Consider the following 25,847-nt stretch of genomic DNA (forward strand, 5'->3'; position numbering starts at 1 on the left):
TTGCTGTTGTTATTTAAGACAGAAACTCAGTAAGTTGCCGAGGCTAACCTTGAACTTGATCCTCCTGCCTCAGCCTCCTAAGTAGCTGATTATAGGCATATGCCACTGTATCTGTTGTATCTCTCTCTCTCTCTCTTTCTCTTTCTTTTTTTAAGAACAAGAATTTAGGTCATATTAGTTTTAATTTAGAAACTTAACATCTTTTATACAATATGTGGTGGTTTATATATTTGCATATATTACAAACATTTAGTACTTACTGTGAATCAAACACTTTTCCAAGAACTATACAAAACAATCATAAAGTGGTACTATTAATGTCCTTTGAGAAAAGGGGGGCAGAGACGCAGAGAGAGTAATTACCCAAGATAACAAGTTAATACCTGGAAGGACTAGAATTTGAACTGTGACTTTCTGTCACTATAGTCTAACTTTTAATTGATCGTTGTATTTCTTTCTTTTTTAAAAAAAATTTTTTTTCAGTTGTTCAAAGACCTTTATTTTATTTATTTATGTATGTGTGGTGCTGAGAATTGAACCCAGCGCCTCACACATGCCAGGCAAATGTGCTACCGCTGAGCCACAGCAGCCCCTCTTTCTTTTCTTTTCTTTTTTTTTTTTAAATGTTGTTTTTAATTGTAGATGGACACAATATCTTTATTTTTATGTGGTGCTGAGGATTGAACCCAGGGCCTCAGGTGTGCAAGGCAAGCGCTCTACCACTGAGCTACAACCCTAGCCTTAATCATTGTATTTATTTCTCATTGAAAATTTTTTAATAATACAGAAAATTAAAAAGAAAGTAAATTTTTTCATTTCCATTGCCATTTTTCAGAGATAACCACTGTAATAGTTTCTTGCATATTCTTCCACATCTTCTTTGCATATATAAAGCAGATGTATGTGAATATTAAAAATACATGTGGAAGTATAGTGTACAAACTTTTAGGATAAGATAGTGCAGTTATTTATAGCAAATTATTTTTTCATGCTTTCAAAGGTGCCACAAAGCCATAGAATTTTATAATTAAAAAAAAATTTGAGCTCCTCTATAATTTTTGATTTTCTGAGTTTTGTGCTATTGTAAATTGTTCTCAATGAAATGAATATTGATTATTATTTTCAGGATACGTCTGGTGTTACTGGCTCTCATAAAACAGAACAGCGGAATACTGATCTCACAGGAGATGAGACTTCACGACTTTTTGTAAAGAAAACAATAGTAGTGGGCAATGTGTCCAAGTGAGTACGAGCTGATTTTTCTCATTTTCAGCCATCATTTCTATTAATACATTGGCACTGATACTCCTTTACTGTAATATTCCAGTGGGATGAAGCCTGAGGAATTTTTTTTTCCAGGCTCTTAGTTATTTCAAAAATTCACCATGATCCAAAACACTTTTAGGGTGATCTTGCTCATTATTAAGCACAGTCCTATTTGACTCTAAGCCTCCTGTTTGTCAGCTGGATATTGTTTTTTTCCTGTGTACATCCTCTCTTTACAGTGCCATTCTGCCTTGCACCATATCCACTAATATCCAGAGATGATAAGCAAGAAGACATTCTCTCCAAAGTGTTACTAGAGAAGAGGCAGTATAGTAATCTCTTAAACTTTTTGTGACGTTTGTAGAAGATGCAATTAAGAGGCATTTGAAAGCCATTGAGAGTGGTCAATTCTCAGGAACTACTTCCAACCCTAACTTTCAAATCTGCTTTTTTTCCTATACATTTATGATCTCGGCATTTGCAGGTTGGCACTATTGATGCTGAAATCGGGTTTTTATTCCTGGGAACTCATTTACTTTTCTTTCTTTTCTCTTTTGAAATGGAAGGATTTATGTGTGATAAGTTTCTTGGACTTTTTTTTCTTCTTCTGTTCTCTGTTTGGCAAGCCAAAGAAGTTTGAATCCTGTAAGTCATTGGGGCATGAGAATCAAAGTAGATAAGCACTCATTTTTAGTCGTTTAAATATACAAATACTTTGGCATAAATATTCTTATTATCCTAATATTCACTGCTGGAAGAAGCCTTAGGAAATGGTTTTCCTAAACTCTTAGTTATTTCAAAAGTAAACCAAGGTCCAGAGTCTTGAGAACCTGCCTTAATATGTCTGCCAATCTTTGGTTTATAACAAATCCGTACTTGGTAAACATTTCTAAGATAGGAGCTCTTACATAAATGTATTTCATCAAGTGTGTAAGTATCCATAAGTTTGGAGGAACTTTTGACTTCTAACCTAGTTCTGTCCTTGGTACCTTAGCTAATTCCTAAAAATGTTGTGGTTGCCCAAACTGAAATGTTTTTAGGGTGTAATATGATTGCAGAGCAGGTCTCAAAGATAGAGTTCCTCTAAGCTTAAGAGCCATCTCTTATTACCCTAGGTACACGTGGTGTGACTCTACACTATGTACATCCAGAGTAATGAAAAATTGCACTCCATTTGTGTACAATGAATCGAAATGCATCCTGCTGTCATGTATAACTGATTAGAACAACAACAACAAAAAAGAGCTATCTCTTTAACAGTTAACTTGTTTGTCTTATCATAGTCCCATTCTTTTTGCCAAGTGCCCAGAACTGGATAAAGACCTTATGAATGTTTTCATAGAATAGGAATGTTATGCTGTATAAATATATGGCCCAGATATACATAGATGGAAGGGATTAAGTTGACAGAGAAAATTAGTCATGGTGGCCAAGGTTTTAAATGGTGCCAGTTTTAACTAATTTTCTTATGAAGTTTTATGTATGGATTACCTCACTCATTAGGTATATTTCCTCTATGTTCTCTTGTGATTTTTATCATATTATATGTTGTTTATTTTCTATTTTTGTATATTTTTCCCAACTTAGATTGGAATATTTCTAGGGTAAGAACTATGTTTTGTTTGTTTTTGTAGTTTACAGAGCTTGATGTTTGGTAAATATTTGATGAATTAATTGATATAGAATGCCGCAGTCTGGCTGGGCACAATTCAGGAGCCACTTGTCAAATGAAACGAACTTTAGTTTTAGAACCACACATGCCAAACAAAACAGCTCCTCAGGAAAAACCCTCAGAGCCCAACTGCCACCACCGGCTTCCCATAAGCCTCTCTCACCACCAGCCTCTCCACCTCCCACAATCCTCCTGCTCTTGAGGCCGATTGGCTGGGTCGCGTGGGCGGAGCCAAAAAAGTCCCCCAATGAGCAGCTCCGTGGCCTGAAAGGGCAGGGAAACAGCCCAATGAGCATCACCGCAGAGGAGCCAATCAGCTGGATGTTGCTGGGGCCGCTGTGAGCCAATCATCAGCTGGTAGTCTGAAAGTGCGGGGAAACAGCTCAATGAGCATCTCCAATGAGCATCACCGCAGAGGAGCCAATCAGCTAGATGTTGCTGGGGCCGCTGTGAGCCAATCATCAGCTGGCAGTCTGAAAGTTTGCTGGGGCCCCTTCGGCTGTGGCTCTCAACAATAGTTTTGAAAATTGTGTTTAGATTCAGGTACAGAAAATAAAGGATTTGGGATTACAGTAGTTATGTTGCAGGTGATCAAATTGGAAAATAACAACTAATTAGAATAAATTTAAAAAGAAAGAAAGTGCTTTAGGTCTGTGGATCTGAGCTATTAGAAAATGTTCAGTCCCATGCAGCATGACAAGGCCACAGAAATTAAAAAAAAAAGAAAATGGAAAAATAACAAAACTGCCCAGCTACTCAGGAAGCTAAGGCAGGAAAATTGTGTGTTCAGAGCCACTACTCCTCTCTGAGCAGTAAAGATGTGGGTAGTTTTTATATTCTTCACTGTGCGTTGCTCAATTTCCCAGATTTAAAAGATGAAGAAAAGCCAGATGTAGTGGTGCACACCTGTAATCCCAGTGGCTTGGGAGACTGAAGCAGGAAGATCCCAGGTTCAAAGCTGGCCTCAGCAACTTAGCAAGACCCTATGTAGTTGATTGAGATCCTGTCTCAACATAAAACATAAAATAGGCTGGGGATGTAGCCCAGTGGTAAAGTGCCCTTGGTTCTAATCCCCAATATCAAAAACAACAACAAAAGCCAAAAACCAACATAGCTGGTTAATAGGTCATTAATAAGAAACAATAGCAACTCTGTTAAAATCTCAGGAAAGCTGGGGGCATAGCTCAGTGATAGAGTTTGTGGTTAGCATGCAGAAGGTCCTGGGTTTGATCCCCAGAATCCCCTTAAAAAAAACCCTAAGAACAGTAAGAGCACTTTAAATCTATATAATGACATTTCGGTAGAAACAAAATATGATCAGAGCATTTAATCAGAAACCTGTTTTATAGAGTATTTCTCATTTATAGATTACTTCTTTTTTATAGACTATTACCATTAGATAAATTCTTATTAAGTACAGTTTTATTCTAAATCAAAGATTGGCAGACAGACTTTTGTAGCTTAGTGTACGTGAAGTATCCAGGTTCGGTTCCTAACCATGGTACAGGGCAGGTCAGTCCAGAAGAGGACAAGCCTGGAAATCCAGGTAGACCTGTGAGACCACAGGATTGGGGATAAACAGTCATTGATGTTTTTCAAATCATTATGCATAGTATGTAGGTTTTGAGTTTTGAGTTTTGGTTTTGTTTTTGTTTTTAAATAAAGACCAGCTACAACTAACATACTGGTTAACTATTAATTTTAAGTAGAGGGAATAATTGGCATGAGAATGTTCTAAAGTCAGTATTTTGTTTTGGAAGAGGGTAAAAAATATAAATCAGTTTTGGATATTAAGAATGTTAAAATAGATAACTTCTAATAGGATAGAAATAGAAATTTAAACTTTAAAACTAGTGGGGGGATGGAAAGGAAAAAGGAGAAAAATCTTGATTTGAAAAGAAGGTAGGTAAGGGAAGAAGGAGGGATACGGAGAAAGGAAAAAGTAAGAAAGTAGTTTAAAATAATTTAGTAAGAACAAATTGGAAAATGCCAACAGTTACAAAAATGTACATGGATTTAACTATTTAGTTAAAAGATCAGATTTTTTTTTTTTTTTTTTGTACTCGGGATTGAACCCAGGGGTGCTTACCCAATGAACCACATCCCCCGCCCCTTTTATATTTTATTTAGAAACACAGTCTCACTAATTTGCTTAGGGCCTTGCTAGGTTGCTGAGGCTGGCTTTGAACTTGTGATCCTCCTGTCTCAGCCTCTTGAGCTGCTAGGATTAAAGGCATGTGCCACTGTGCCTGGTTCCAAAAGGTAAAAATTACTAGATTGAAGTGAAATGAGCTAAAACCCAGCTATCTGTTGTTTATCAGAGATACCTCAATACACACAGGAAGATTAGCCAGGTATGGTGGTCCCTGTAGTCCCAGCCACTTGGAAGGCTAAAATAAGAAGATCCCCTGAGCTCCAGGGTTCAAGGTCAGTCTGGGCAACATAGCAAGACCCTGAATCCAAAAAAAAAAAAAAAAAATTGAAAGTAAGCAAATAGAAAAAGGACATACCTAGCAGATAACAAATGAAAAGAAAACCAGTAGCGTAGGTTAATATCAGGCAGAATAGACCAAAACATTAATGGAAGCAAAGACAGTCACTGTGTATAATGGTAAAAGCTTCTGTTTATCAAAAAAATCGAAAAATCCTTAACTATTGTGTACCTGATAATGTAGTCTTAAAATGTCTATGCCAAAAATTACAGAACCATAGGAGAAATTGCCAAATATGCTATCATGCTGAGGAGATTTTATGTATCTCTTTCAATAGTTGATATGTCCAATAAAATAAAATAATAAGAATATAAAAGATTTGAACATCACTTAACAAAACTTGATCTAAGGTACACATAAAACATTTCAAATAATAATAGAAAAACTTTTTTTAGAGACACAAGACATTTATGTAAGTAAACAATAAGCCATTAACTAAGCTCAAATATCAAAGAACTTTTATCAGTGTTTTTTCTGACCATAGTGCAGAAAAGGTAGAAATCAATGGCATGGATGACTTGAAAACCTTTATGTCTGGAAATTCAGAACATTTCCAAACAACTCACAAGTCAATGAAAGATCACATTATAATATTCAGAACTAAGAAATAAAAACTTAAAAGTATGCCTTTGGAAAGAAAGTTAGTATTAAATGACTGCAATAGAAGTAAAATTTAAAATTTCCTTTTTTAAGCATCTCATGTTAGACTAACTAGGCAAAAGAAGAAGTGATGAAAGAAAAAATTAGAAAAAAGTAAAATATATAAATCTGTTGAAATTGTTCAAAGAAAAGAAAAAAGACACAAATAAATATTAGAAATGGAGGGGCTGGGGTTGTGACTCAGCTGTAGAGTGCTCTCCTAGCACATGAGAGGCTCTGGGTTTGATCCTCATCACCACATAAAAATAAATAAATAAAATAAAGATATTGTGTCCAACTACAACTAAAAAAAGTACTTTAAAAAATATTAGAAATGGGCTTGGGTTGTGGCTCAGTGGTAGAGTGCTCGCCTAACACATGTGAGACACTGGATTCGATCCTCAGCACCACATAAAAATGAAATAAAGATATTGTGTCCACCTACAACTAAAAACAAACAAAAAGAAAAAAAGAAGAAGAAACCCCCCCCCCCCAAAAAAAAATTAGAAATGGAAAAGGAAGCTATAACTGTAGGTGCTACACCATTATAGAGATCAGTGCACGCCAAGGCCCTGGGTTCAGTCTCTTGCACCCCCCACAAACAGATAAACAATTAATATTTTTATGTCAGTATATTGAAAATATAGGTGGAATGAGTTAGAACTACTAAATAAATTTAGTTATTGACTTTTAAATGTTCCTATCCCAAAAGTAATCCACCAGGCCTAGATTGATTTACAGATTGAACAGATAATTTCAATTGTATATAAAATCTGAAGGAAAAAAAGACAACACTTGCTATTTTGTAAGGATAACTTAACTTTGTTAGTAAAACCAGATAGGGAGTACACAGTTATAGAATAATCACATTCATAGGTATACAAATAATTAACATACTAAATTCAGTAAATTTAGAAATGATAGTACTTCATGACCAAGAAATGGAAATTTGAATCAACATTAGAAAATTATAGGTATAATTAACCATATTAGCAGATTAAAGGAGGAAAGACATTACCTCAAAGGATTCGAAACAACATTTGACAAAATTCAACATCTATTTAGGATGTAGCCACTTGGCAAACTGGGAATTTAATTAACTCAGATAAAGAATGTCTTACAAAATGTACATCAGATATCAAACTTATTGGTAGACTATGAAAAGCTTTCCCTTTAAGATCAGAAATAAAACAAATGCCTGGTGTTACTGCTGTTGTACAGCATAGCACATGGGGATACTAAATAATGTAGGCAGATAAAAAAAAGAAAAGCATAAGATTAGAAAGGAACAAACCAAATGTTACTAACATTTGTTGGTGGAATTAATCAATGATATGATTGCAAGGAAAAAATCCAAAACATTGGTTTTTGATGATGTTCTAGGATTACGGAGAGTTTAGAAAGAACAGTGATTATAGTATCAGTACACACAAGATGGTTGTTTCTTTGTGACAGCTATGCACTGAGATAAACATTTTTAAAAATGTTTACTTTAGCAATGAAAATGTAACATACTTAAAAAAAAAAAAAAAAGCTAGTCCTTCATGAAAACAAAAACTTTTTGACATAAAGGAAGAACTAAATAATTAGTCCATGATAAGAAAGCTAAATATTGCTTAAAGATGTTATTTTCCCCAGATTGATCTGTAGATATTTCAAGTAAATTCCCAACAAGGGTCATGAAATTCACCAGTTAGTTCTTATACTTGGAAGAGCAAAGCACCAAGACTAGACAAGAATTCTCCTGAAGAACTGTTAGGCAGCTTGGCCCCCTGCATTACTAAAGATAACATAGAAGGCCATGTTCATATTCTCCTCCAGAATCTAAGAAGGAGCACTCATACATTGAAATGAAAATGGGGCCCATGAAGGGGAGGGCTTCAGGTGCTAGTTTTACTATGATCAAGACTTGAAGGGTTGCAAGTTTGAGGTCAGCCTCAGCAACTTAGTAAGACCCTGTCTCAAAATAAAAGGGCTTAGGGATATAACCCAGTGGTAAAGCACCCCTGGCTTCAACCCCTAGTACAAAACAACAACAACAACAAAGACTTGCAGTGGCTTGTTTGAGCTTTCAAAAGGCAGGAAACTAACCTTGGCAGCAGTGATTGGCTCCAAAAGGTCCTGAAGTTCTGGCACCCTGGAATCTGAGTGAAAACCTTAAAGACTAGAGGTTCTCTAGCTCAGGAATAAAAATATGTCAGGTTATTTCCACTTCAGGTACCTACCTGATAGGAAAAACAAGTTTTATTTTAAAATCTCAGACTGCTAATCAGAAAACAAAACAAACTTTAAAGGGATGGCTCTTAGACCAAAGAAATGTTTAAAGAAAAAATAAAATAACTCACTACAAAGACTTTGGCTAATTGACATAGCTATTTAATATTGCTGGAATATTAATCTTGTTTTAAAGAGCAGTTAATTGTGTTATTAGGTCTCTGAAGGAAAGAAAAATTCAGATTTCTTTTTTCTTTTTCTTCTCTAGGTATATACCTCCAGATAAAAGGGAAGAAAATGACCAATCAACCCATAAGTGGATGGTATATGTTCGAGGGTCTCGTAGAGAACCCAGCATTAATCATTTTGTCAAGAAAGTTTGGTTCTTCCTTCATCCCAGCTATAAACCAAATGACCTTGTGGAAGTTAGGTGAGCATATTTAAGTTCTTTAGCCTAAGAACAGAAATGTGGTTTAACTTTAGAAGTTCTCTGGAAATTCTTGTATTATTAGTGATATACTCAGAGTTGACTCTTCAGTCACAATGTAGTTTTAGCTGTGGTTTCTCTCCTTTTGCAGATTACTGTCTCATTGAACAGGCATTGTTACCCCATGTCAGATTGTTACCATACTAATTACATCAGCTGATAGTAGCTAATTTGTTTATATGGATACAGATGTGTATTAAAATGTTACTTTTTTATGTATAATAGAATGAAATACAGGATTCTGATGTTACACAAATATTTAATGTTGAGATGATCCCACCCACTCAAAAATAATCCCTAGTGATACTTTTCTTGTGCGTATACTGTTAGTTGTTTGTGGTTACCTCATAAAAATGGAATGATAATATGTGTACTATTGTGAAATCTTGCTTGTCGTTTATTTGCTTGTCATTATTATTTGTTTGTCATGTATTCTTCCATCTATATATGATGATACCACATATACCTTCACTGAATGCGCTGTGAAAGTGGTGGCGGCTTATAATTAGTGAAATCTCCTATACTCTCTACCCTGACCAGCACATTCCTTTTACTCCTGATTTTTAAACAAAACCTGGCTCTCTTGAGAACTCTTTTTTAAGTGGTGGCTATTTTTTTTTCCCTTCCATACACATTGTACTGCTGGGTCTGGAAATGGGATTGGTGTCTTACTTGTCATGTTTATGATTCCAAGATCCCTTTACCCCTTCTACCTAAAATATCCTCACTTCCATTGTAGAGCCATGTGGTTTGCTTCCCTCCTTCCTTGCATTATCTACTAATTTCCCATTGCAGTTATCTACTATTTTTCTCTATCAGAAATAGTTTTAGCATGTGGTTTATTGATTTTTTTTCTTTCTATCATTTGTATTCTTGCTATTATTATTAACACATGTCCTAGATTTAATAATACTGGGTTCTTTTTTTAAGACTTCAAAGCTGTTTTTTTTTTTTTTTTTTTTTTGGTCTGGTGTCAAAATTAATTTGATGCATGGCTTTTGCCCTGGCTTGAAACTTGGAGTTAATCTTACTTTTGGGTCAGAGTACAAATGTTTCTCGTGCATGCTGTATCTTCTCATCCCAGCACATTACGTAGGAAGAACATGGGTAGGTTGTGCTCCTATAGAAGCATCTTTTTCATTTGTTTCAGTTGTCATGAACCACTCTTAGCCAGCTTCCTAAAAATTGTGCATGTTAACTTTGCTTTTAGTCATAAGACAGTTGCTAAATGTGTGCTAAACTCAGAGCCTGTTATGGAAACATAAAGACCACATAGTCCCTGCATTAGAGAAGTTGAGCATAGTACGACTGCCTGACCAGAGCGGATCAGGCCCCCAGAGCAGATCTTAGTGAGGGTCTTTAAGACGTTTGTGTCTGTTTTATGTAGGTTGAATGTAGAAACTCTTTAGAGTAGCACTGTTCAATAGAAATATATTATGAGCCACACATATAACTTCAGATTTTCTAAAAACCAGAAGATAAAAACAAATTACTTAGCATAGAAATGCAGTTTTAAGCTGCCTTATTAGAAATCAGGTGTACTTGCTGTCTATACCAGTCTGAAAAGAGCTAACCATACTGTCCATCTGGAGGTGAGTGGTATGGGCAGTATAGAGTTCTGTTACCACGGGAACCTAGACTACCACAGTGGTAAAAGCATGGTCCCTACAGCCTATTGCTTGAGTTCGAATCCTGGTTCAAGTACTTATTTGCTCTGTGACCTGGGCAAGTTAGTTATGCAACCTCACTGTGTCTCAGAGGAGATAACTCATAGCGTGGTTGTAAAGATTAGGTAAGTTAATAGATGCAAAGGACTTAGAATAGAGTGGGTCAAGGAAATACTATGGACATTTGCTGTTGCTATTCTAAGGAAAAGATGTGGTCATCCTGAAGAGAATAGACTCACAGAAATGTTTTAATTCTTTTGAAGATCTTTCATGTGAATGAAAAATTTATTCTTTGTGATTCTAAGTGACATATCTAGAACTATCATACAGGAGGTAGAGTAAATATTTTTATAATAGGTATTCCAAAACAGAACAAGGAATTCTGTAAGTGGTGAATTCTGGGTCATTAGGAGTGATACTAAAAGACATTTGAATTCAAATTGGTCGTTTGAATTAATAAATTGAACAAGGAATTGTACTTCATTCTGTTTCCAGTAGAACCTTTCTTCTTTTTTTTTTTAACCTTCTACTAGGAATCTAGAAATATATAATTCTGTTCAGGGTATGCAGTTCTTTCTTGTATGAAATAACATATTTTTAAAATTATAGAATTTTCTTAATAATGTTTTCTTTATTTTAGTAATTCTTAGATTCCTTTTTTTGCTTCTCAAAATATGATTATAGAAGAATTTCCTGTAAAAACCATTGTTCCTTTTTCTTGAATTGTGCTATTTGTCTGTGTCTTTCCTGGCCACAGTCCTTCCTGTCTATTCACTGAAGGTTAGCCTGCATACATAAATTAAGAACATGCCTGATTTCCATTGTGAGAGCAATTGACCATGCAAACAGTATAATTGAGACATATTGCAAAATAAGTTTGGACTATCCTCTCAACTTTACTGGAATTTAAATTACCAAATTTACCATTTATAGAATTTCCATTGATTATTATTAATATTAGGTCCACCATGGCCTTACCATACCTTTGGCCTTGGATCCCCTCTATGCTACCTCAAGTCTACCTTCTCATTTACTGGAAGCCTGTTCCTCTACCATCATCATGTTGTTTCTGTGACCTCATCTTGTGTTTACCTGACTTCTATCCAGGGCATGTACTTTGCTTTTGCTTTTGCTTTTTTAAAATTCTTTCACTTTCTTTTCTTTTATAACGTGGGCATTGTTTTGTCCACTTTTTAGACTGCTACTCAGATTTTTCCTGTTTTTCAAGGTCTTTAATGTGAAGGAAAAATTTATTCTTGATGATTCCAAATGTCGTATCTAGAATTCACCATTCTGGTAGCTCCTGGCTTTGTGCTTATTAATTCAGATCTGTTAAAAGTCCTCTCAGGTTTTATCCTTGGACTCTCCACTTCTAGAAAGCCTTTCTCTTAGTTTTGAAAGTGCCTGTTCCCCTGCAAAATCAGCATTTTATCTTATTACAATAATTGTAAGCCAGGGATTCATAAACATTTTTATTTTAAAGGTATTCCTCTCTTCCCAATTAACTTAAGCCATATTGTTTTGAACACTTAAAAGATCTCAATTAAATTTTTAAATTTTTTTATTATGGAAAGTTTCACATGTATACAAAAGTAGAGGGTATAATGAACTTGTACCCATTGCAATTAATAATAGTTTGCCAGTCTTTTTCCATTAACCCACCTCTATACACACCCTTTTTTTGAGCAGTTTTGGGGATTGAAAACAGGGACTTATATGTGCTAGGGAAACATTATACCCCTGAGCTATATGCACTAGCCCTTTTTACATTTATTTTGATACAGGGTCTTGTTAAGTTGCTCAGGCTGTCTTTGAATTTCTGACTCTCCTGCCTCAGCCTTCCAAGTAGCTGAGATTTTATATGAATCCCAGAACTCTTGACTAATTTCCATTTTTCCCCCTTAATTAATTACATTATGACTATAAATTCTTCAGTCCAATTAATATTCATACACATTCTCCTGTACCCACTAAAATCACAGCTATTGTATGGGGAAGATCAAGTCTTTTTAGCAGTTTAAAATAAATTTTCACTTTCGGATTGAGCATTTTGATGATTTATTTTATTTTTGCCTTTGAGGACCTGGGGTAGGAACACAAACCTCAGAGCCTGTGCCTGTCATATGCCAATCAGAGGTTCTGGCTCTATAGTGTAACATTCATCAATTAACTTTGGTCCCTCATCTATGAAAATAACTTTGGATTACTGTCTGGACCTATTACTCTAAGCATTCAAAAATGGAATTTATTGTAGATTTGAATTTTTGTAACTTAGTATTTTAGTGAAATTCAGCATGTAACTTTAGCTTCACATAAGGAAACATAAGTGATTCTAAGAAGGATGTGAATTTCTGACTTATCCATTATAAGAAAACTTCCTCTCTAGGATGAGAGCATGAACATGGGTGAATGTATAAATATCTGCTTTTCCCTAGAGAGCCTCCTTTTCATCTGACCAGAAGAGGCTGGGGTGAGTTTCCTGTCAGAGTTCAAGTTCACTTTAAGGACAGCCAGAACAAGCGGATAGATATCATACATAATCTGAAGGTATTGTGACAAAGCATTGCTCCCCAGAAATGATATATTTTTTTCCCATCATCTATTTCATATGGTAGTGAGGGAGGTGGTCATGGACAGTGGAAGCAGAATAATCATTTGAGCATGTTATGCTTACTGTTACAGTACTTCTTTGTCCTCTGAAGGTTGTGGAGACAAGTTGCTTTCTAGCACAATGTATTTTCTTTGAAAAGATGAACTAATTGTTCAGATAATGTGAAGACTTGAATTTTTATTAAATCTTACCATTGATGTGTTACTTCAGACTAAGTAATTGAAATCTTTCTTTTTTTTTTAAATGTTAGCTTTTCTATAAAATGAGGCAACTAATGCATTGCTTGTTTATCTCTACAAGGATTAAGGGAAACAAACATATTTTGGCAATTGTAAAGTACCATACTGGGTTGCAATATCTAGTTTGTATGGTCAGAAATTCTTCATTATATATATTCACATGATTTATTATGCAGCCATTATAAATTATATTTTATGAAGAGTTTTCTGTTTGTAGAGAAAAACTACCATTATAGTAAGTGAAAAGCAGAGCACAAAATACTATGTATATGAAGTTAGCCATGATTTTTAAAAGGTAGAAAAAACAAAACAAAATACCAACTATTGGCATTATTGAAGTAATGAATTGGTGGGCAATTTCTCCTATACTTTTTTCTGTTTTCCTGTTTGTTTTAACATTTTTGCAGTTTTATATAATAAACATATTTAGCTTTTATAGTTGGAAGACAGACCGATTTAGTGCTCCCCCTAGACACTCTTTGTAATGTATAATAGAAAATATCATCTGTTCATTTTCTCTATATGTGATATAATCCTAACATTTTACTTCTCCCAAAGCATCCGTACTTTGTAGCTTATCACATTGTTCTAATTCCCAAAATTAAACTCAATAAAGCTGAGTACATTTATGGAATTCCTTTTACATTACCTTTGTTTTATAAATGTACCTCTTTAAACCCAGAGGCATACTAAAGTTTTCTCTCCCTTAGTGATAGATGGTACTGCTTAACTTGACTTTTAAGTTATTTTCTACAGATTACTGTAAGACTAGATTGCCTTATAACCTCAGAGAAGAACAGAAACCAATTAAACAGCAAGTAGGCACTTCATTCAAAAGGACAGAATACTGTTCTATTTGAAGAAAGTCTAAAATAGTTCTGCTTTCTTTCAACTTATTTTAATCACTGTACATAGCACATTATATTGCTCTAAGCAACATAATTTATTTAGTCTCTAAAATAAAGGGAATTGTTTACATGGTTCTCACATATTTTATTATGCATATCACCTAGAGTTCCCTGTAGAAAATTATTTGAGACACAGTGGTATAAAATGACAATGAAGTACTTCTTAACCAGTTTTTCTAGAAAACATAATTTTTACTATTTTTGTTGTACATTGACCTCAAAGCTTTAAATACCTATATTGTGGCCACAGGATCTTTATTTTTAGTGGAGTTGTCATTTTCCCTGTTTGGGTTTTTTTTTTTTTGGCAGGGGTCGGGGGAGGTACCAGGGATTGAACTCAGGGGCACTTGACCACTGATCCACATCCCAGCCCTATTTTGTATTTTACTTAGAGACAGGGTCTCACTGAGTTGCTTAACACCTCGCTTTTGCTGAGGCTGGCTTTGAACTCACAATCCTCCTGCCCCAGCCTCCAGAGCTGCTGGGATGACAGGCGTGTGTGCTATCATGCCCGGCATTTTCCCTGTTTTTTTCTGTGTTCTTAGAATGAAAGATCTTTCATTTTCTTTCCTCTTTGTTCTAAATATTTGTTCAATTGAAAACCATTATTCTTTCTAAAACAATCTTTCTTATATTCCCATTGTTGCTAGTCTGTGTTCTGCCTTCTTTAGTTCATTTCCATTCCCCTCTGTCCGTTCTATACACCATCATCAGATCAGTCTGTCCAAAACAGCAGAACCATTATGCTGTTCCTTTTTTAGAAAACATAATTTAATTCTTGATGTTCAAGTTCAGACTCCCCGCCTACTTTTTAGGGTTCTTCCTGTTTTGATTCAACATACTTCCCCTAAATTATCTTGCATTAATCCTCTGCATGAGCATTCTCCAGTCATCTCACTCTTCTCGTGTCATAGAAAGTCCTTGGCTTTTCTTTCCTTGTACCTTTTTTTCTCATCCTCTCCTCCTCCTTAAATACTTGTTTGAATTCTTTCCAATCTTCAAGTTTCTGTGTAACTTTTTCTGGCTATTTAAGCTCATAACGATGTCTCCATTTTACTCTACAGAGTACATAATTATGTGTATTTGATACTGTAAATACACAAATAATTATGTGTATTTGATACTGTAAATACTGAATTAAATGCTAACTATTCTTAAGTGTTAGAGTTTGCAGAATATATGAAATTCCCTGAATCCTCAGCAGGTAGTCACTTAACCCTCTCTTCAGCATTACCATGGAGCACAGCACTTCCAAATAAATGTTTTATTTATTTAGTAAATAAAATTTTGAAACATTTTTTTCATAACTTACTTAAAACTGCTGTTCTTCTTGCAAAACAAAACAACCTTGATCTTATTGTTGTAGCTTGATTTTTAAAATAATACTGTACAACATTGTGATTTATAAGAACTTAAAAATTTCAGTAATAGCCTTCATGTCTCTCCATAAATCATTTTTTTCTCTAGGCAAAACTTGTTTCTGTGACATTTCTTGTATGCTGTGTTTTCTATTTACTTTTGCTGTTTTGATAATAGTTGTTTTTATCAATGTCCCTCTTAAAATCTGGTCCTAAGAATGAAACATATGCCTGTTCAGATTATAGATAAACTGTTATTTTCATTTTCTAGGGGATAAGAAAATGAATGTCACCTAAAATTGCCCATACCTGTTTAGCAGTCCTACTCTTGGCTAAGGTTAAAATATTAAAACTCCAGATCTCATCTGTGGAACCTGTCTTAATCAACCCTATGTTGCTTTTTTTTTTTTTTTCTGGACACTAAAATCTCTTGACTGACTGACTGAGTTGCCTTCCCTGTGTCGGCTATGATGAGCTCAGCCAGGCTTGACATCTGCCTTTTTTTTTTTTTTTTTTTTTTTTGGATCTTGTGATTAGCCTAAGGTCTCTAAATGAGCACAGACCTTTATTTTATTCATTTATTTATATGCGGTACTGAGAATCGAACCCAGTGCCGCACATATACAAGGCAAGTGTTCTACAAAGAGCCACAACCCCAGCCCCATTATATCTACCTCTTATCAGCCTTTAAATCCTTGTGTTTACTAACCTTCCCTGGCTTTGCTAGTTTTTCCTTTTTTCTACCCAACTTATAAACATGTTTTTCCTGTCAGTACTGTACAATGTTTATATGGATAAGCTGTCACAAATTTCTTTTTTTTTAAGATGTCAGGATATAAATTGGAACACAAAAAGAAGTAAACCCCTTCCTATGTAATTGTAAACTTTGGTTTATGTTATTAACATTCCCTCAGTTTATGCCTTCTTTCTCTCCTCAAAAATAAATCTTTCAACCCATTTGTGTGTGGGCAGGGGCGGGTACTAGGGATTGAACCCATAGCCTTATACATGGTCGGCATACGGTCTGTCACTGAGCTATATCCTCAGCCCCCAAATAAGTCTTTCATGATGCTAATATATTTGAAATAGTTAGCATTGCCTGTCATGCCTAAATTTTCAAGAATGAAAAGTTTTTTTCAAGAATGCTTAATAACCATACATTTAAATATGTAATTGTGTCATCATATTACACGTATATTTTTATAGCCTGTCATTTAAAATGTATTTACACAACTTTTTGAACTCATCTTAGTAGCTACATAATACTTCACAAGTTGATTATCCGTGTTCACTTAAGCATTCCTTTTATTGGACATCTATGTTTTTAGTTTGTGGTTATAGATGATGTCACAGTAAGCTTCTGGTGTGAAACTTCCTCCATTTTAGGATTGTGCTTAGAATAGGTTTTTAGAAGTAAATGGCTTACATGAAAAATATAATAACTGTAAGGCCATGACTATTTGTGTTTACCCAGTATTTCTGCTAGAAAATTGAGGATTTTTATTGAAGCAATGACATGCTTGTTTACATTATGAGAACATGGATCCTGATTAGCCTAAGGTCTGTAAGTGAGCACAGTGAAATTGAACACTCTGTCCTTTGTCTTTTAATAGCTGGATAGAACGTACACTGGCCTGCAGACACTTGGAGCAGAGACGGTAGGTGTTTTTCTTATGGTCTTCTTTCTTTCCTTTTTTTTTTTTTGGTGGTGGTGCTGGGGATGATCTTCATTTTTAATTAGGGGGAAAATGAATGTCAAACAGATTTCCTTCTGAAAAAAGTTTTTTTCTCTCACTTCCTTTGTGTTTCTTTTCTTTATAATTGTTTATAAAGAAAATTGTAGTTAAATAATTCATAAAATTTACCATCTTAGCCATTTTTCATTGTATGGTTTGGTGGCATTAATGCATTCTCACTGTTGTGAACCCATCACTACAGCTCATCCCTTGAACTCTTTCCACCTTGCAAACAGCTAAGTCCACGTGTGTGGAGCAGAGTTACCCCTTCCTCCCTCACCCCATCTCTAGCAACACATTCTATTTTCTGTGAATTTGGCTACTCCAGGTACTTTATAAATGGAATCATTTAGTACTTGTCTTTTGTGATTGCCTTTATTGTACTTAGCATGATGTCCTCAGTGTTCATCTATGGTGTAGCAAGTGTCAAAACTTCCTTCCTTTTTAAGGCTGAATATTCTATCATATTTATATGATCGTTTGTTTATTCAGTCATTCATCAATGGACATTTGGGTTGCTTCTGTCTTTTGATTATCATAACTAATGTTCTTATGAACATGGATGTACAGATAACTGAATCCCTTTTTTCACTGGGCATAGTATCCCATGCCTGTAATCCTAGTGACTCTGGAGGCTGAAGCAGGAGGGTTACAAGTTTGAGGCCAGCCTCATTAATTTAAGGAGACCCTGTCTCAAAATAAAAACCAAGGGCGGGGGTAGAACTGGGATTGAAATGGAACAAATGAGGATTGATATTTGCATATGTGAATATGTCAAAATGAACCCCACAATTCTGTAAAACAATTATGCACTAATAAAAACAAATAATATTTTTAAAAGGACTAGGATTGTAGCTCAATTATAAAGCATCCCAGTGTTTAGTCCCAGTACCAACAAAGAAAAATTGATGAATCCCCATTTTCAGTTCTTTTGGGGATATACATAGATGTGGAATTGCTGCATCATTTGCTAGTGCTATTTTAGTTTTTAAGGAAACACCATGTTATATTTTCCATGGCAGCTGCATCGTTTTATATTCCTCCACAAATATGGAGTTTGTTTTTATCCATATTTTATCAATACTTGTTGTTTTCTGATTTTTAGTTTCTAGTAGCTTTTCTAATGGTCATGAAGTGGTATTTTGTGGTTTTTGAGCTGTGTTTCTCTAGTGATTAGTGATGTTGAATATCTTTTTCATGGGCTTACCTTATTCCACTGCATAATCATCACATATTTTATGCTTTTTTTTTTTTCTTTTTCTTTTTCAAAAGAGCATGGTGCAGGGGCTGGGGTTGTAGCTCAGTGGTAGAGCACGAGTGTGGTGTAACCATTATGTGAAACTTTAAAAAAAATTGTGCCATTATTACTTAAAGTCATGTATTGTTAAACTGTATTTGATGTAAGAATAGGATGCAGGGAACATTTGTGAATATACCTTAAAATTGAACAGTCCAAATAGATATACATCAGTTTAGTAACATTTTCCAGTCTGAAAAAAAAAGTTAAACATTAGTTTTTATTGATTTGTGCATTATAGACGAAATATTACACTTGAGAAAATTTACTATAGTGTTGTCAAGTATGGACGTATAAATTTTGATCTTCTGTCCAAAGATTCTGTGCCTCTATCATTGGTTTTGTTATCTGATGAGCTGTCTTTAGTGCCATCTATAAGGTGTGTTTACCTTTGGCATGCAGCTCTCAAAACAAACCATGCAAATGGACTTTTAAAATATGCTGGCAGTGAGTGTGCGTTGAGAATCCCAGGCCCATGGCTGGCAGTGTGCAAGAAGACAAATGTGCATTCCTGTGCCTCTGGTGACTGCCTTGCTGCTCTGTTTACATTTTAAGCAGCATGAAGAACAAAATTAATTCCATGCAACAATTGCACAATGTAAGGTTATAAACCAGTTTTTACATCGAAAAAAAACAGGATGTGACAATTATGTGGAGAAATACAGTATTTAGCCATTTTATTTTCTTTAGAGAAATGTCTACTCAAGTCCTTTGCCTATTTTTTACCAGATTGCTTTTGCTGTTTTGAGCTGTAGGTGTCCTTTATCTTTATATATTTTGAACATTAATCACTTATCAAATACACAATTTGCAAGTATTGATGCCCATCCTATGATTCATTTCTCTACAAAAGTTTTTAGTTTGATGTCCCATTTACTTGTTGTGTTTTGTTTGTTGTTTGTTTCTTGGTTTTTTTTCCTGTGATTTTGGTGTCACATCTAAGAAACCATTGTGAAATCCAGTGTCATGATGCTTTTCCTGTTTTATTCTAAGAGTTTTATTATCTTAGCTTTTGTCTTTAGGTCATTGATCCTTTTGGGGCTAATTTATATATAGAGAAAGTGAGGTACTACATTTGCATGTGAATAACCAGCTTTTCTTGCATTATTTTCTGGGAAGACTTTATCCTTTCCCTTATTGAATGGTCTTGGAACCTTTGTGGAAGATCATTTGGTCATACATGTGAGGTTTTGTTCTATTCTGTTGTTCTGTGTGTCTGTCTGTATGCCAGCACATACTGTTTTGATTACTACAACTTTATAATAAATTTTAAAATCAGGAAGTGTGAGATCTCTTTTTTCTCTACCCTCTTCCCCATTTTTGTTTTTATTATATAATATCCATAGTAACTATTATAATCAAAATTAGTAGTCAAATCTTTATCTAGAGAAATGGACTATATTATTAGCAGGAGACATTTATTGAGCAACTACTATAACCTATGCACTGGTCCAGGTGTTGGCAATACAAAAATGAACAAGATAGTTTTTTACTCTTAGGGAGTTAACATTCTTCGTAATTTGGAGAATGAGGAGAGTAGGCAATAAACACAAAGCAAATAACAATTTCAGTTCCAAATAAGTACTTTGAAGAAGAGAGTAGCTGGGGGACAAGAGAGTTGCATATGCTAAGGTGATTGTGGAAGATCTCTCTGAAAAGGTGACATTTGATTGAGATCTACTGATGAGAAAACCATGCAAAGATTTGGAGGAAGTATGGTTCTAAGGAGTAGAAACAGCAAATAGAAAGGCTTTTCACTGAAGGTATTCTATGAAGCCAGACTACATTACATTCTAAGATAAATTCTTCAGTTCTTGAAATGGAAATTGACTTTGAGATGCAAGTAGAAGTTGTTTGTCACATCTCGTAGAGTACCATGTTCTAGGACAGGACTGGAGTATTCTGTGACCCCAATGGTGGATTCATCAGCCCAATGGTAGCTCAGGCACTCTACCACTGAGCTACAACCCCAGCCCCATACTTATCATATTTTAAGTGTTTACATATGTAAGCATATAAGGTGTACAATTTATTCTAAAGGGTGTTGTCCAATTGTGTAGGTAGTGGATGTTGAACTCCATCGACATTCTCTTGGAGAAGACTACGTTTACCCCCAGTCCTCCGAGTCGGACATCTCCGATGCCCCTCCATCTTTGCCTTTGACCATTCCAGCCCCAGTAAAAGCTTCTTCACCAATAAAGCAGTCCCTCGAGCCAGTACCCGATACCTCTGTGGAGAAAGGTAATGCTGCAGTCTTCCTTGTATGGGGTCTCTCTGGGGCCATTCTTTCTCATTTGTACAACACAATATAAAACTTCTGCCTTCAGTGACTTAAGAGAATATGGAAATTAAATTTTTATAAATAGGCATGCTGCCAGTAGTACACAGTTCTATCAAGGAAATATCAAAATTTCTGCTCCTCTCAGAAGCATTTTTCCCCCATAAAGTGCTACTGACATAAAAAGCAGGTGTCACCAAAAAAATTAGATTTTTATCCTTTGCTAAAAATCTCTGATTCAGCTTCTGATTGTTTTAACAAAATACTTGAATATTAAATATTTAATCTTAGTTAAAATAATGTTCCAACATCAAAAAAAATCCAAGGTATTTTTATTTAATAAATATGTAAGTACACAAATACCATATTTTAAAAAATATTTCTTTAGTTGTAGATGGACACAGTATCTTTATTTTTTATTTATTCATTTTTATGTGGTGCTGAGGATCGAACCCAGAGCCTCACTCGTGTGAGGCAAGTGCTCTACCACTGAGCTACAATCCCAGCCCCATAATTACCATATTTTAAGTGTTCACATATGTAACCATATAAGGTGTACAATTTATTCTAAAAGGTGTTAGTTTTATCTCTAAGCCTGTATTTTAATGTGATGTTAATGTTTTAATTCTTTTATAAAATGTTGGCCTATTTTTTCTTTAGATTTTAATTGCATCCTCTTTCTGAGCATTAATGAGATCAGACATCATTGAATCAATCAATGAATGAATCAATCAATGAATGGTTTCTTTTTTAGTTTTTCCTCTTTTCTAATTTAAACAATTTTTAATTTCATATATTAAAAATGCAAGAACATAACAAACTTTTGCTTTTATATGTGGTTTAAAGTTAAAGATTTCTATTTTTTTAAATTTTTTGTTGTTGTAGAAGGACACAATACCTTTATTTTTCTATTCATTTTTATATGGTGCTGAGGACCCAGTGCCTCACATGATAGGCAAGTGCTCTGCCACTGAGCCACAACCACAGCCTCAATTTCTAATTTCATAACAGAAGCATTTTAACTAAATAGGATTCTAAGCATGATACCTTCCACCAAAAAAAGTGTAAATGGGTAATTGATTATATTTATTTTACCATCAGTAATTTGTATAAATAGGTATTAAAATATACTGAATAATATACTGATTTTTTTAATTCTTTGCCACAGTGGTAAGGTTTTGCTATTTCAAAATGATTGATGACTTATTATTTGCCTGCTAAATTTCAAACAGGATTCCCATCCAACACTGAAGCTGAGAGACACACTACATTTTATTCTTTGCCATCTTCATTGGAAAGAACACCCACCAAAGTGACATCCCAGAAAATTACCTTTTGTTCTCATGGCAATTCAGCTTTCCAGCCAATAGCATCAAGCTGCAAAATTGTGCCACAAAGTCAGGTTCCTAATCCTGAGTCACCTGGAAAATCCTTCCAGCCCATCACCATGAGCTGCAAGATTGTCTCAGGTATATAGGAGATGTGTTGAAGACGATGTGTGTAAAGTTGGCTGGATGGTAGAAGGGTTTGAGTGAAGTTCTTCTAAGTAGTATTTGTGTTTCTTTTCCTATCTCACTATTGATTAGCACAGATGCCACAAAGCAAAATAAATAAATAAATAACCATACACACAACTTATTTATATGAGAAGAATTCTTTAATGGGATGAAGAAATGAAACTCAAAATGGTCAAATTTTAGTCTCCTAAAGTTAGCACAGGTAAAATTTTGATAGAGTAACCTGGCTGAAATCAAGGTAGAAATTGAGTTTGGGGATTCTAAGTGAAAACCAAAGTAACTAATAATAGAAAAAATTTAGAGGCCTTTTGGCTTGAGGTTAAGCTTTAAGTGTTGGATACCTTCTGTTGTCTCCATAACCACACAAGCAAATTATTCATTCCTATTATCAGTAGTATCTGAGACTTCCCTTTCACTAAATTTTGATTGTCTTTTGCCTTGTGGAAGTTTCACATTTATATTTAAAGTTAGGAACTTTTAGTAGAAATACACTTTATGGTTTTCTCTCTACCACTTCAGAAAAGACATCGAAAGCTGGATGTGAGGGGTACATGTCTGTAATCCCAGTGGCTCAGGAGGCTGAGGCAGAAGGATCCTGAGTTCAAAGCCAGCTTCAGCAATGGCAAGGCACTAAGCAACTCAGTGAAACCCTGTCTCTAAATAAAATAGGGCTGGGGATGTGGCTCAGTATGTCAAGTCCCCATGAGTTCAATCCCTGGGTTCACTGGCCCCCCTCCACCCCCAAAAAGAGCCATGAAAGGGGTGATTGAAACATCAAGCAGGGAGAGCACTTGCATATAATGCTTAAATGAAAGAGGAAAAACAGGAGTCTCTACTGCTATACATGGACAGCTAAGCAGAATATGGTCCATATCTTTGAAATAGATAAAATCTTTGAATTGATTTAAGGTAAATTTCACCTTCCAGCTTGGATTTTGGAACCTGCTGTTTCCAAGTTGGAATAGACTGAACACAGAAGTTGATTTGAAGTTCAGAGAAATTTGCAGGTGGCAAATTTGATCAACAAGGCAGTTGAGGATGTTTGTTTATGACTACCCTTTGAGAGTGCTCTGTGGGAACATGAATCTTCCTGGATTGTGGCTTTGACATAGTATTGACAGATTTTTGTCTGGAGCAGGTGAATTTCATATTTTTCTTTTAAAAATTAATTGTGAATTAAAACAGCAGGTTCCTAGAAAACTATTTCCTAGTTTTCTCTCTGATTTTAGTGTTTTGAGTATAACACCCACCTATGACGTTGAGAGAATCTTCATGCCAAGATAATTGCAGTTCCAGTTCCACTGTCACATAAAGCATTGCTTTTTGAACTTTAATGTGCATTCCAGAGGATCTTGTTAAAATGCAGATTTATGTCCAGTAGGCCTGGGATAGACCTTGAAATCTTTTTCTAATGAGTTCTCCAATAATGCTGATGTTGCTGGTTTGCAGATTAGGGTAGTGGATCACAGTACTTCCTGACCTCAGCTATACTATCACTGCTGCTGCTCAGCACCACAAGCATACAGTCCCGTTTTTTCATCCTGACTTGTTACCTTAGACTGACTAAACGTACTTTGCTTTTCTCCTCTTTTTCATTAATAAAGGTTCTCCAATATCAACGCCAAGTCCATCACCATTGCCTCGAACCCCAACCTCCACACCAGTCCATGTGAAGCAAGGCCCTGCCAGCTCTGTTATAAATAATCCTTACGTTATCATGGATAAGCCTGGGCAGGTGATTGGAGCCTCTACTCCTAGTACAGGTGTGTATATGGCCAATATTTGTGCAATCCAGAGGATTTGATCTTTTATTAAAGACTAAATCCTAGCATGACTTGATAGCCAAGTGATAGGAAAATAAAATTTTCATCCATTAAAAAAGACTATATAAAGTAACATCAGTACTGTCTCTGAGGGTAGATTTGTTTTTTGTACAGGTACATTTTAGGAATGAAAAGTAGTGAGCCATCATTAATTTTCTTTAAAGAAATAGTTGATTTTCTTTTCATTTAGAAATGAAATTCTTGTTCTTTTGAGGGAATACAAGTAAGTGCCCAAAACTTTTCCAGATTAAACTTTTAGTACAGTGATAGTTTTGTGTACCATACACATTTCTTCCCAAGCAACTTGATATTTACTTATCTTCAAATAAGACACATTTTGCTTTGGGAGGAAAATTGAAACCTGTAATTATAAAAAGAGAATACTAGTAGGAAGAGCAAGTCTTTGGAGTCACCATATTTGTCTTCACAATGGCATACGACTGCATAGTGCTTTTCAGTTTTTTGATGTTCTTTTACTAACATTGTTTTATTTATTCCCTTCACTTACCCTCTATAAATACACATGTTCCTATCTGTAAATTTCACTGATGTAGGGAAACAGGAAAAGAGAAATGAGATAAAAAAGGATGATTATAAAGTAATGAGGCTTTTTTTTAAATTTAATCTTTTGGATGTAATGCACATTATTATATGGTTTTGTTTGTTTTTTGAAAAGCTAAATAAGTACCATAATGATTTTTAATTGCAGAACTTTAAAAAAAAAAATACTGCTTTCCAGGCTTACCTAATACCCTTTTGAACATATTTAGGAATGTTAAATAGATATATTTTCAGGATGCTTAGTTTGGGGAATCAGCCACAAATCTTTAGAGGTAGTTTTGAAAATGGAGTAGGTGATTGAATACCATTTTAGGTCTCAACTTGTTGACTGTTAATAATGTGACTTACTTTCATCAGACTCACATAGTTGCAGACAGTTGCACAGGAAAAGCATAAAATGTTTAATGTAGGCAGCATTCTAGGGTAGACTAAGACATTCTACAAAGTAGTTTCACTAGGTATAATCTCTAATGAAACTACTTTGTAGAAGCTGACATTACTTGAATTTTTGTATTCTGGCCCATTTGTTAAAAGACCAATACCGTTATGTTGTTGTGTCTCTTCTTATGTAAGGAATAGAGTATATAATGTGTACTTTATTTTTTCTTCTCTTAATACTTACTAACTTCTTATTTCTTTGCAGATTGAATTTGTGGTCAACTTTGTCTCTGAATTCTTAAGTCTTTTTTTCCCCTAAAAGTTTCAGGGTTATAAGTATTCAACCCTTAAAAATGAAAAATAAGTAGTGGCAAAGAGAGGAGGGTGGTGGACAATGGTTTAAATTACTTTTGTAAATTTTACCCTGTATTTCATTTTTAAATCTGCCTTGCTTACAGGAAGTCCTACAAACAAGCTCCCCACAGCTTCTCAGGTCTCCCAAGGAACAGGTTCCCCTGTTCCTAAAATTCATGGAAGTAGTTTTGTAACATCTACAGTCAAGGTAAAGCTCTTGTATGCATTGCACTTTGCTAGTTTGTAAAGACAGTGTGCACAGCCTTGGCAAGAGTGTCAGCTGATGATGCAGATTTCACAAATTAGGCTCTTCTTGCTGATAACTAGTTTGAAGGTCATCTACTGCAGAC

The 25,847-nt window shown here is 35.0% G+C and overlaps 1 protein-coding gene across 2 annotated transcripts in view; it reads left to right on the plus strand.

Moving 5' to 3' along the window:
* The window catches only part of Yeats2 (YEATS domain containing 2), a 94,701-nt gene that overhangs the window by 25,104 nt on the left and 43,750 nt on the right, over positions 1–25,847 (plus strand). For both annotated transcript variants that reach the window (XM_076868098.2, XM_076868099.2), the window contains exons 6-13: positions 1,127–1,242; positions 8,552–8,713; positions 12,873–12,984; positions 17,167–17,211; positions 20,647–20,827; positions 22,097–22,333; positions 23,986–24,144; positions 25,602–25,705. In XM_076868098.2, coding sequence (XP_076724213.1) covers positions 1,127–1,242; positions 8,552–8,713; positions 12,873–12,984; positions 17,167–17,211; positions 20,647–20,827; positions 22,097–22,333; positions 23,986–24,144; positions 25,602–25,705 — 1,116 coding nt within the window. The remainder of the gene's footprint in view (positions 1–1,126; positions 1,243–8,551; positions 8,714–12,872; positions 12,985–17,166; positions 17,212–20,646; positions 20,828–22,096; positions 22,334–23,985; positions 24,145–25,601; positions 25,706–25,847) is intronic.

The sequence above is a fragment of the Callospermophilus lateralis genome, chromosome 10, assembly GCF_048772815.1.
Source record: "Callospermophilus lateralis isolate mCalLat2 chromosome 10, mCalLat2.hap1, whole genome shotgun sequence".
Lineage (NCBI taxonomy): Eukaryota > Metazoa > Chordata > Mammalia > Rodentia > Sciuridae > Callospermophilus > Callospermophilus lateralis.